Source organism: Asparagus officinalis, chromosome 1, assembly GCF_001876935.1.
Source record: "Asparagus officinalis chromosome 1, Aspof.V1, whole genome shotgun sequence".
NCBI lineage: Eukaryota > Viridiplantae > Streptophyta > Magnoliopsida > Asparagales > Asparagaceae > Asparagus > Asparagus officinalis.
Window position 1 is genome coordinate 109,387,058 of NC_033794.1, and position 11,607 is coordinate 109,398,664.

General features: G+C 37.2%; 2 protein-coding genes across 3 annotated transcripts; one reads left to right on the forward strand and one right to left on the reverse strand.

Annotated features, from left to right (window-relative positions):
• LOC109828930 (tubby-like F-box protein 5) lies at positions 2,414-5,972 on the reverse strand. 2 transcript variants are annotated; one of them, XM_020395926.1, is made up of 5 exons: positions 5,621-5,972; positions 5,025-5,479; positions 4,847-4,934; positions 4,143-4,275; positions 2,414-3,372 (listed from the first exon to the last, which is right to left on the reverse strand). In XM_020395926.1, exons 2-5 carry the CDS (start codon positions 5,370-5,372, stop codon positions 2,694-2,696), a joined length of 1,248 nt encoding a protein of 415 aa, XP_020251515.1. In that variant the 5' UTR covers positions 5,373-5,479; positions 5,621-5,972; the 3' UTR covers positions 2,414-2,693. The 2 variants fall into 2 exon arrangements, with proteins under 2 accessions (XP_020251515.1, XP_020251513.1); XM_020395924.1 differs by having other exon boundaries at positions 5,025-5,972.
• Positions 10,098-11,075, forward strand: LOC109839158. The gene has a single exon (XM_020407588.1). The coding sequence runs from the start codon at positions 10,098-10,100 to the stop codon at positions 11,073-11,075; it is 978 nt and encodes a 325-aa protein (XP_020263177.1).

Consider the following 11,607-nt stretch of genomic DNA (forward strand, 5'->3'; position numbering starts at 1 on the left):
TTAAATCGTGAGAATGACATCGCTTCCAGTGAAATCAAAGACGTTCGGATCAGTCAAGCGAGAAGCAAACTCGACGACCGGCATTCTGATGGGGGCATTGCTAGCGCCACGTGGAAGAACCCAGAATTAAACAAAGGGCGTGAGAATCAAATTCGTTCTCCTCTCTTTTGTTAACGGATCCAAATTGTAATCGATTTTGAGAGGAATACAAGTCCAAATTTTCTTTCATTGTTTTTTTATGCAAATTTCTCAACAAACATATGTCATATGTGTGTCAGTCGGTGTGTATTATATACATTACTACATATATGAGATGACATGAATACTTTGGGCTACTTAGTAGATAAGTATAATTAAATTTAAGTAGTATTTTTCTATATATGTTTTATATCTCTTATATAATTATATAGGTTAAGTTGCTCTTCTTATATATGTGTACGTTTACTCTCTCTATATATATATTTATTCTCTCTCTCTCTTAGTTATAAGTATACTTATATATACATATATAAACATAAACTTATACGCTACTATATAAGTATATTTTATATAATAGTTTTATAAATTCATATAAGAGTATAATATATATTATATATTAATACAGTATATTATAATTATATAAAATAACTTATTATGTAATATAATGATAATTTATATTTATATAAGCAGTATAATATACTTACTATTACTATAAATATAATTTTTATGTTTTATTGTTTTTTTAAAATTTTAAAAAAAATATTAAAAAATTAAAAAAAAATAGAAAAAATACCGAGCCGGCCCCGGTGCTCCGGCCCGTCTGGGCCCGGGCCGGGTCTCGCGGCTTGGGTTTTTTGCCCCGGCCCCGGATTGGCAGCGCCTAATTACGACGGTTACTCCTAAATAGTCGTTGGCTGATGCTAGCAGCAGACAACGCACCTCCTCCCCCCACGCCCACCCCGAGCGACGGCGCCCGTTTGGATCGGGTATTTTGAAGGGGAAAAGAAAGAGAAAACTGTTAATTTGTCAGCTTTTTAGCAGCTTTCTTCTAAAATCACAGCTTTTCCCCAAAATCGCCTCTATAAAAGACGATTTTGAGGGAAAACTGTCAAAAAACTGACAAATTGGCAGCCCCCCCTCAAAATACCCGATCCAAACATCTCCTAAAAACACAAGTGAGAAAAAGCAGGTGTCATTGCTATCAACGTCTTCGATTAATCAGTTGTCTTGCGCGTTGGACTTTTTTGTTTGACTTGATATCACTGTGTGGGATCTGGGTTGAATCCTCCAAGATCCATTTACTGCGCCCGTTTCAGACCCAAAACCCACGAACCGCATCCGTTATTTTGTCTTGGATTAAAAAACTTAAATTGGAGACCGACGCTACCCCACCAAAGGAGTAGCTAGGAGACCGCACGTAGCTGATCACACACAAATATGGATATTAGCATTCGTCTGAATCAAACGAGAAAGTATATAATAATTCTAATATATCATACCAATGGTATATCAAAGAGGATATATATAATCTTAAATTAGTATATAAAACTTACTACCTTATATTTCCTTGATAAGTCAGTAAGGTGATAAATATTAACCATTGGAAACTTTTTTTAGAAAGAAAACAAACATCAAATCTGCAACACTCACATTTCTCAAGGGAGCAAAACCCTCTAAATCTGGATCCAAGGCCATATAGCAAACATTAACTTCACTTTCACTCCCTTCCGAAGAATAATAGTAAACAATATTAACATTAAGCTATTATTAATCTGATAAAAAAAATTATATTTGATCAGAATCTAGATAAAACCAATGCATGAAAAGGTTCAAGATTTGGGATAAACCGTTGAACATGCCCACGCAAGATTTAAATCACACTTGGGTATTCTAAATACTTCATGTACAACTAAAATAAAACCTAGGATAATGGACCTTAAAACATATATAATAATCTTTTATTAAATGAAGCTGCCCATATATTAGGGAATACAAGACAACTTGCTCAATTGGAACTTCTTTCAATATAAACAACTACCAAAGCTTCAATGAATAACATAATAGGTCAACACTACAACCAAAACTTAATGAATAATATTTTTCTGGACCCAAAGTCCATAAAAATTCGTCATTAAAAGAGAGATCAAGAATCATTCAGAAGAATCGTATGGACTTGAATTAATATCTTTGACCGAATATTCATAGCTAAGAAGATACGAGACATCCACTAGTGTGGTGTACTCAAAGAACAGAAACCGCCAGTGCATTTGACAGAAGGCGCAGCAAGTGATATTTGCATTCCAATTACAGTTGCAATTGGATTCCGATTACAGCAACTAATCCATCAAAACGTAAATCTGCAGTCATAGAAAGTACAGCTCATACCCATGTTTCTGTTGTTTAAGTACGGGTACCATGTATAAAACTGCAAACATTGACACAGAATCTAAAATCTTCACTGAAATAGTTCGAAACAACTTGAAGACATGATGCCCAAATTTTGGTAGACCAAGTAGTTTTACAATGATGACATGTTATCTGCTATAATTCCTTCTCCACGCGATTTACATCACCATCATCAACAAAGGAACATAAAAAGAAAAAAAGAAGGGGGAAAGTTACAAAAGCAAATAGTAGTTATCATCACCTCTTGTCCATGGACAAAAGCTAAAGCAAGCATCAATAACCCTTGAAGCAGCAATTCGCATCAAATCTCATTCACAAACAGGTTTAGTGTCAAAGCTGCTCAAACATATAGCAAACGCTTGGAATGCTGATAGTGGGTATCGATAATCCATAGTGAATATATCCTTACCAATTTTCCCAAACTGAAGAATCACCTTCTCTTGCTCTTCAGGAGAAACTCTATGCGAAGGCTCAACCGCCGCCACGAGCTGAAAATTTTTAACCGAGGCCACCGTGACTCTCCCTCTGAAGTTCAAACACCAGCATTGAAGCTGTTCATGCCATCTAGGAGCTTTGTTCTTAAGAACCAAGGGCTCGTCCAAGGCTTGGACTGGCCGAAGGGGCTCGCTGAGGCTTGTAGAGGAGAACTCGACAATTGGGTCTTTGCATTCCTGTCTCATTGAAGAGGAGGAAGCTGATAATTGATCGAGAGAGTGGATGAATCCAGTGGGAGTTGGCGCGATCCCGCCTTCCTGGATCGATGAGATTGGAATCGAGTGAAGAGTGCAGCGCATCCTTCTAGGTCCTCGTGTCCGAAGAACATTGAGCTCGTAAGCTATAGTCGAGATGTTGTAGTTTCCAGCGGGGACTCTCGGGGAGACTTGTTTCGAGTGGAATCTTCGGCTTGATCGGTTGTTTGGAACGATTGGGGTGTCATGGGGAGGCTGGCTGTCATAGATGGTGAACTTGGTCCCGAGAAAATTTGATCTGGTTACAGTTTAGATGAAGGAAATTTACTATAAGTTAAGGGATATTAAGAGGATCAAATAATGAAGGAACATTTTCTTGGTCTACTTTCTCAGAGAAAGAGACCGATAAATTTGTCATAGAATATTGTACATGTAACTTTTTCCCAGGATAAGAAATGAGTGTGTTATGATTCAAGAAATTGGAAGAATACCGTAAATGAAGGTCATTAATGCACAAGTTAGAAAAAGATAAGGTTCAGTGTGGCAATGAGAACTAACGGTAGACTTCAAAGAACTTGATTGGAAGTAATTAAGAATTAGCTTACCAGAACAAAATAGAAGCTTTATTGTAGGGGTTGTTTTAACTTCTTCCAGGACACTTAAATTTTAGTTATGCAGTAACTAGCTGAAGGACCATGCAAATTGTGAGTGTGCTACTCTGATTTTAATCCTCTTTCTTGAAGGAAAATCTTGCAAGAGATCTATATGACTCTGGAGACGGACACACCTCATACGAGAAGAAACGAGTGAACTTAATAAACATCGAAATGTAAAATTAATTATTCTAAACAATGTAAATGTTAGATAGTTTGAGATCAACAGCCTGGATGGTGCCATATCAAAGGTTTCATGCTGGTGTCAAGGATCAATACTGCCCAATTTAGAAATGAGGGGAAACAAGATAAATGCATTTTGTTAGTATTTGTTGTTCTTCCCCAGATTTTACTATTTCTCATTAATCTACCCAAAAAAAAAAAGATTTAGCGTACAATTGAAAGTGTGACTTACTTCAATTTCCCGATATAGGTGCTGCTGCTCCGAGAGAAGTCATCGCACGACAAGGAAATCACAAAGTCTGTGCTAGTTGCTCTGCGTATCTTACGAGCTGCAAGCAGAAGCTTGTCATTCTCACCCTGTATGGCTGCATCATATTTTTAAGTTAGTACATTTTCATTTTACATCACCTTTTTCTTCAGTTACTACATAGAATATCTAGGTAAGGTGCTCAAATTAATGTGAAACTTGAAAGCAAGTACTCTATCAGCAATTGTCTTTCATTCTTTATATGCCTATGTTATCAACAAGTAGCACATTGGTGAAAATGCAAACTCACGGTATATCATATCATCCACTTATTTCATCCACTTACAAGTAGAAGTGTAGCACTAATATTAGAATTGATGTACTTACAATTGATACTTCACACATAAATAGGAAACAAATAGATTACTAGGCATAACTATAGACATGATTTCCAAAGTATTTCCCATGTCTTGCCATCTGATAATCCATAACCTTTAAAAACTATCGACAAATGCTGGTGCATATAAAGCATGGATTTAGAAAGACTTACAAGGGCTCAATCTCAAATACAACCCTGTTCTAAAAGAAATCACACTTTGCTCCTATCTCGCCTCTTGATAATAAAAACAATAACCTTATTATTTGGCTAGCAACAAAATATAACTCATAACAAATTTAGAAACACTTACAAGGGCTCAATCCCAAAAACAACTGATACGTCGAAGTTGCCCGTTCCCTCCTTATAAAGCATTGCATCGGTCCATCCCTTGGACCCGGCTATAACATCGAAAACAAAAACCACTATCAAACTTCAATCCCCATGATCAAACTAAACCACAAATACACAAAAAGTAAATAAAAAACAACCTGCTTCAATGAAATAGGGAATGTAATCCTCCCACATTGCTCTGGAGTCTGAACGACTTCCTTAGTAATCTCTCTCCAACTCCTGCAAACCGACGAGCAAGATACCACATTTCTTCTTCCAGGCCAAGATCCCTCGCTAGCTTCTACTCTTTGTATAACATCTAACAGAAGCTCAGGAGGCAAATTTGCCCAATTTCCTTGTTCATAGAGCTCTTCATCTTGATGCCCATGCCGAGAGTTTGGCCACGGGCATCGCACGGCTCCTCCAATGCCTCCTCTTCTTGCGGAGCTACTACTGAACCCATCTCTCATTTCCTTCAGCTCCCTAACTATGCTTTTTAAAGACATTGGAAATTTTTCTAAAAACAGACAACTTTAGGATAATTTATCCAAATTTGACAACTTCTCTCAAACATTGGCTCAAATTAGAACCAAATGCAACACGGTCACAAAATCTGTCAAAATGTAATCTCAGAAAACAGAACATAACATAGATCTAAAGAGGCGTTAGAAAAACTTTACTTTTTGTTGAAAGTTTACATTTTCAACAGGAATTCGAAAGGGAAACAAACGAAAGAAGAGATCTTGAGGGATACCCGGGACGGAACTCGACGGAAAGAACTCGAATCCAGCATAAAAATTCAAACTTTTTCATATAAATTGGGGAAACTTTGGTTTCATCCACCCCAAAAGTTCACCCTTTCCCTTAACTAGATCCCCCTCTCTCCATCTCCCTTCAGATCTCTCTCTCTCGCTCCCCCTCCCCCTCTCTCCTCTCTCTTCTTTCCCCGTCTACCATTCAAACTAATTTGAAACTCTCTCTCTCTCTAAATGATTTCTTTATTTTTTATTTTTTTTGAATTTTTTTCTTAATTTTTTGCAGAAAAAATGGAGGTACTTTCTTGGCCATCGCCTTCTTTGTTTTTCACGGGCGATGCCAGCGCATCACGGTGCCGATAACGATGAGGATTTATTTGACGAACTCAGTTTTTCACCCACTATTTACTAAATGTACTATGTGGGTCCCACTGGTTTGTAAGTGGGTGAGCGACGTGGGGCTTTTTGTCAAAGTGGAGCCGCAAGATTCGTTCTTCACTCCGCTAGATTTCCGGCCCTTTTTGGGTAGTTTTGCATGTTAGTCCATGACATGTTTTCTATTTCGGTAAAAGTTGCCAATGTTTCGAAAGGTTGCATTCAATCGATGGCAGGAGAGGTAAAAACGAAGCGTTGTCTGGGATATAGTCTCCTATTAACCTGTTACGCTTGTTTGTTGTATTTTTTTTAATTAGCCCCTCAAATTATTAAGGTACCGTTTGACAAAAGGTTAAGTGAGAGGTTAAGGAGACTTAATCCCTTCTTAACCCGCCAAACACAAAAAATCTATACAAGGGTTAAAATGAGTTAACCCTCCATAATTTGCCAAACATAAAAAATATAGAAGGGTTAAGTTAACCCTTCTAAGGCCCCGTTTGGCAAAGAGTTAAGGAGGAGGGATTAAAGAGAAGGGTTAACTTAGTTAACCCATCGTGAAGGGTTAAAAAAATTCTAAACCCGTTTGGATATGATAGTTAAGACAATGGGTTAAGTCTTTTGTGTTTGGCAAATGAAGAGGGGTTAAGGAGATTAATCTCATAATTTTTTTAAAAAATACCACTTTCGCCCTTATTGAAGATTTATAAATTTCCACCAAACACATCAAGCTCCATGCCCTTATTGAAGATTAATCTCATGGTTCTTAGACTTGCTAATGATATTTTTTTGAGAAAAGATTTGCTAGTCATATTAGGAGAGATTATCAAGAGAGAAAATGGAGCAAAAGTTGCATAACATAGCTAGTTTGTGTGGTTATTGTGATTTTTTTTCTTTTTTTTTTCCTCCTAACTACAAAATAGATATCATTAAATGAAAAAGTTACATGTTTTCAACTCTCATCTTGAGAGTGAGCAGTTTCAGAAGTGAGACATCCCTCACTTTTACAAAACCATTACACCATACATGTATGTGTAAATACAAAAGGTCATGTGAGCTATATACTTTGGAGCTCTTACTAATACAAAATACACTGAAACCAAAAAGAAAACCAGTTCTCATCTTGAGAGTGAGCAGTTTCAGAAGTGAGACATCCCTCACTTTTACAAAACCATTACACCATACATGTATGTGTAAATACAAAAGGTCATGTGAGCTATATACTTTGGAGCTCTTACTAATACAAAATACACTGAAACCAAAAAGAAAACCAGTTCTCATTGCTACCTCCTCATCCGAGATCCGCATTGCAATTGACAAAATACAAAAAGGTGTCTGACACACCCTCTAGTGACCTGGGCACCCACGAAACCAGCCTTGCAACTTTGGAGAACACTCTATATCTAGGTCCAAGTTATGCCCCGGTTGCACATGATTCTCTGCTACAGTGTTTTATTGAAATGCAGGTTCATCATTTTCCATTATAAGATGGTCTGGTTCGCTACAGGGTACATTCCCATATATGCTGCCGAAATGAACACTGACATCCTCTGCAACAATTGATCCAAACCAAAAAAAAAAGATCCAAAATAGTGTAGAGAGAACAACTGAGAAATGCACAAATAGTTTCTGGTTCATATGAAAACAGTTCCAACAGAGAGGCCACCCGCTGGGGGAACACAACAAAAACCATCGCAGCAGAAAACTCAAACCCTCTGCTACAGTAATTTTTGAATGTAGAAACACCCGAATCAGTGCCATACAGCTGGTGTCCTCTGCTACAATGATTTCTGAATGCAAAACACCCACTTCCAGCAGATACCAAGGCCAGCAAACAGGCTCCAACACAGGATATCCCAAGACCAGGCAATAGAAAAAAAATCCAAGAGAACCAAACCGAAAGCCATATGCCATAAAACCAAATTGTACATACCAGAATGTTGAAAACACCTGGATCCGTGCCATATAACTGATGTTCTGAACCGATTGCATAAGTTCGCTTGCAAAATCTTCAAATGAATTCATCTTCAACCAAATTAAAAACGAAAAAAATTAGATGTCAAAGGCGGCAATATCACCAGCAAGCATAACTCTTAACAAAGATACTTCTATATCATAATACATGCAAGCTTTCAAAAATTGCCAAAAGATGAAAAATCTTGTATGGCAGCTGCTTTCTGTTCTGCTGACCATCTCATATTTTGTATGACTTTCTCTTGGGAACTAAATTATGGCAATCTGATTCTATTTTGCTTTAATGTTTGTCTTAGCTATAAGTATGATTCTATATAACAAATCATATCATACTAAAATCTAATCACCACTGAATGCTTGATGGAAAACTGGGTCAGGTTTCTAAATGCCCCATTTCTGAGTCTTTGAACAGGTTCAGATGTTGACATTTATTTGACCGAAATGAATGCTGAACTTGAATGTTTACTGAACAGGTTCATATGCTGCACTCTACTTGGTATCCCTATTTTCCATCAAACGGATGTACATTATGAAGAAGTACAAAAATGGGAGGTCAATCAAGGATATATGATCACGAAAAAGATACAAATTCGCAGAGGCTGGCATAAAACTTTTCTAATGAAAAAGTCCAAAATAGAAGTACAATAAGTCCCACGCTATGTGCCTATGTGGCACAAGGCTCACAACTTAACTCCAGACCAACAATCGAGAGCTAAACAAGCTCGAATCATATGTGCAACTGGAAAAACAGCACACAGATCCGCATGAACTCTCACAGACACATCCCATGAATCACAGGTAAGCACATGTGTGCACAAGATACTTTCACAACATACACTAATTATCCAGAAAACTCTTTATGTATTTGCCAACAAATAAAGTAAATCATAAATGTGTTTGCGTAAATCAAATGAAACAAAAATAACATGATCAAGTAGTAAAAGGAATATCATATATACACATTCAAACAAGGAGATGCCCCAATGACTGTATTAACTGGTCACAGGAGATGGGACTCATGTGTCAACTTGAAGGAATAACAAAAGTAATGGTTTTGCACTTAGCATGAGTACTTTTGTAATGTTATGTCAGTTTGTAATAGCAACAGAATCTCTTCTGGTTATCAAATATGTACTTTGTATACTTTGCTTATATGAGAATATCTCTTTTGAACATTTGTACCACATGTCTAATTTCTTTATTTTCTGTTCTTTTTTCTAATCAACATGTTTAAAAACAATTTCAGAAATGCATCAACTGTGTCACTGAAAATGATAAAATAGGAAAGGGTTTAAAATAATGTGATGGTTTCATCGAAATAAACTGGCTACAAGAATAATAAGAACATCGTACAAATTCCAGGAAGGAGAAACAATGAATATTGTTGTATCCTTATCCCAGGAAGCAATAGCTCATTTATTGCAAACTTTCAGCATTAAATACATCTGGTTATATCTGAATAAACAACATAATTTGGCAATCTAATAGGGCAAAGGTAATCCACAAAATCTTATATAACATAGACCTTTGCTGCAAAAACCTGCTGCAGTACAGGAGGTTTTCTCTAATTTACTCTAGACACAAAAGTAAAATCATCATGAGGCCAAAGATTAATGGATGAACAAGGAGAACTACATTTCACCTTCAGACCCTTATATTCAATGATCGTAAACATTATCCATCTCCATCATAGATTACCTATGTAGATGCATTTGATATAACACAATTACTAGAGGAGGAGGAGAGGTTTTTTTTTTTTGTGGGGGGGGGTAAATACATCAATATTTTTCTAATGTCTGAATGTTACAGCATTTGGAAATATACATTAATGAAATACATGAACTTGCCCCTAGGGAAGTAACTAATTTAGTAATACATTATGCTGATGATATATGAATAAGTTAATATCTGAAAAAAACAGCACATTTGACTCTCTCCATGACTCTATGAAAATGAATATCAGCTATCATAAGGATACTAAATCTGAAAATACGGGTTCATGAGAATTTACTTGGATAGAGAAGAATAGAAGAAAGACTAAGAGAAAGACAACAATATATATTTGTGATGACAAATTCATCGCTGCGCCGTTTTACAAGCAGATATCACCAAAGGAAGCACACGAAATCAATGGAAAACCTCAAGAGGTTTCAAAAGAAAAGATCCAATCTTGGCCGTTCATCTTCTCCTGTCACTGAACAGCAACCAGCTGCAGAAACTAATGGGAAGCATAAAGTGCCTGTGGAAGGTATCGAAGCAGAGGGGTCGGAAGATGAGAAGGAAGGAAAGAGCCAATCCGCAGCAAATTTTGAGTGTAATGTATGTTTCGATATGGCCCAAGAACCTGTTGTTACTTCATGTGGCCATTTATTTTGCTGGCCATGTTTGTATCAGTGGCTGAATGTTCATAGCATGCACAAAGAGTGTCCAGTGTGCAAAGGAGAGGTTATTGAAACGAACATCACACCTATTTATGGGAGGGGGAACTCAGAAGCTAGTGATAGGAAAAAACTTGCAGAGAGCGAGGAATTAAACATAAAGATTCCCCCGAGACCTCGTGGTAATAGATTTGAGAGTTTAAGACAGCAGTTCAGACCCATTTCTCGAAGATTTGGGGAAGGAATCACAAACTCTTGGAGGCGACTTGTGAATCAACAGATGAGAAATAGGCATAGGTTTGAAGAGCCTAATATGCCTTCAATGCTCAGCGGTGCTTCAATGCTCAGCGGTGCACATCATGCAGTTCTGAATAGTCTGAGAGCAAGAAGTTTGTTAAGAGAAGCAGAAACAAGTGCTGAAATTAGGCGTGCAATTGAAGATATCTCCTTGCCTGTCGAAGATTCACCAATCCCTCAAAGTAGTAGCTCACGCTCGTTATTTCGTGATGGTAGTGATTTAAGTCCACTTCTTCATAATGCAATTGAGTTTTGGCATCGGAGTGGAGAGAGTACGACTACTCACCCTCGAAATAGTGATATACATTCAATTTTTAGTGATGGAATTGGCCCGTCAGTTTGGAATAGATTCAATGCATATAATAGATATGGACCGTCAACATCTTCGATGAATCCTTCCAGTCCTGAGCAGCTGATACCTAGGGAAATTTAGCATCGGCTTCTGCTGCTGATCAAGTCTCTGGGTCAATCACAACTGCAGTAATACAGGGGGATGTCAGTTTTCCAGAAGGTTCTATGGAAGCCAACAGTGCAGGATCTTCAAGGTCATCATATAGGAGAAGAGGAAGAAGCAGTGCTTCTGTTCTGGTTCATTGGATTTGGATGGAGTTCTTCATGCACGTAAGCGAAGAAGGCTAAATTGAACGTCTATGAATTTCCATGCTCTTCTAAATTAACTTATTGTGTTCTATTTCTTGTGGTGTATTGTTAGTGTTGTTGGTTTATTTCAAGTTGCTTTGTTGTTCTCTTTGTTTGCTTTACATATAAAAGTTAAGGATGTGTTCTGGAAAATGCTCAGTTTTGAAACAACATTTATTTATATGCGTCTGAATGAAAATTTTTCTTTTGAAACCTCTTGAGGTTTTCCATTGATTTCGTGTGCTTCCTTTGGTGATATCTGCTTGTAAAACGGCGCAGCGATGAATTTGTCATCACAAATATATATTGTTGTCTTTCTCTTAGTC

Excerpts from the sequence above, each read along its gene's own strand:
- LOC109839158 (XM_020407588.1), top strand. The coding sequence starts at position 10,098 with ATGGAAAACCTCAAGAGGTTTCAAAAGAAAAGATCCAATCTTGGCCGT.
- LOC109828930 (XM_020395926.1), bottom strand. The coding sequence starts at position 5,372 with ATGTCTTTAAAAAGCATAGTTAGGGAGCTGAAGGAAATGAGAGATGGG. Across the intron at positions 4,935-5,024 it reads TCCCTATTTCATTGAAGCAG|CCGGGTCCAAGGGATGGACC; the intron begins GTTGTTTTTTAT and ends TCGATGTTATAG. Across the intron at positions 4,276-4,846 it reads GTTTTTGGGATTGAGCCCTT|CCATACAGGGTGAGAATGAC; the intron begins GTAAGTGTTTCT and ends AATATGATGCAG.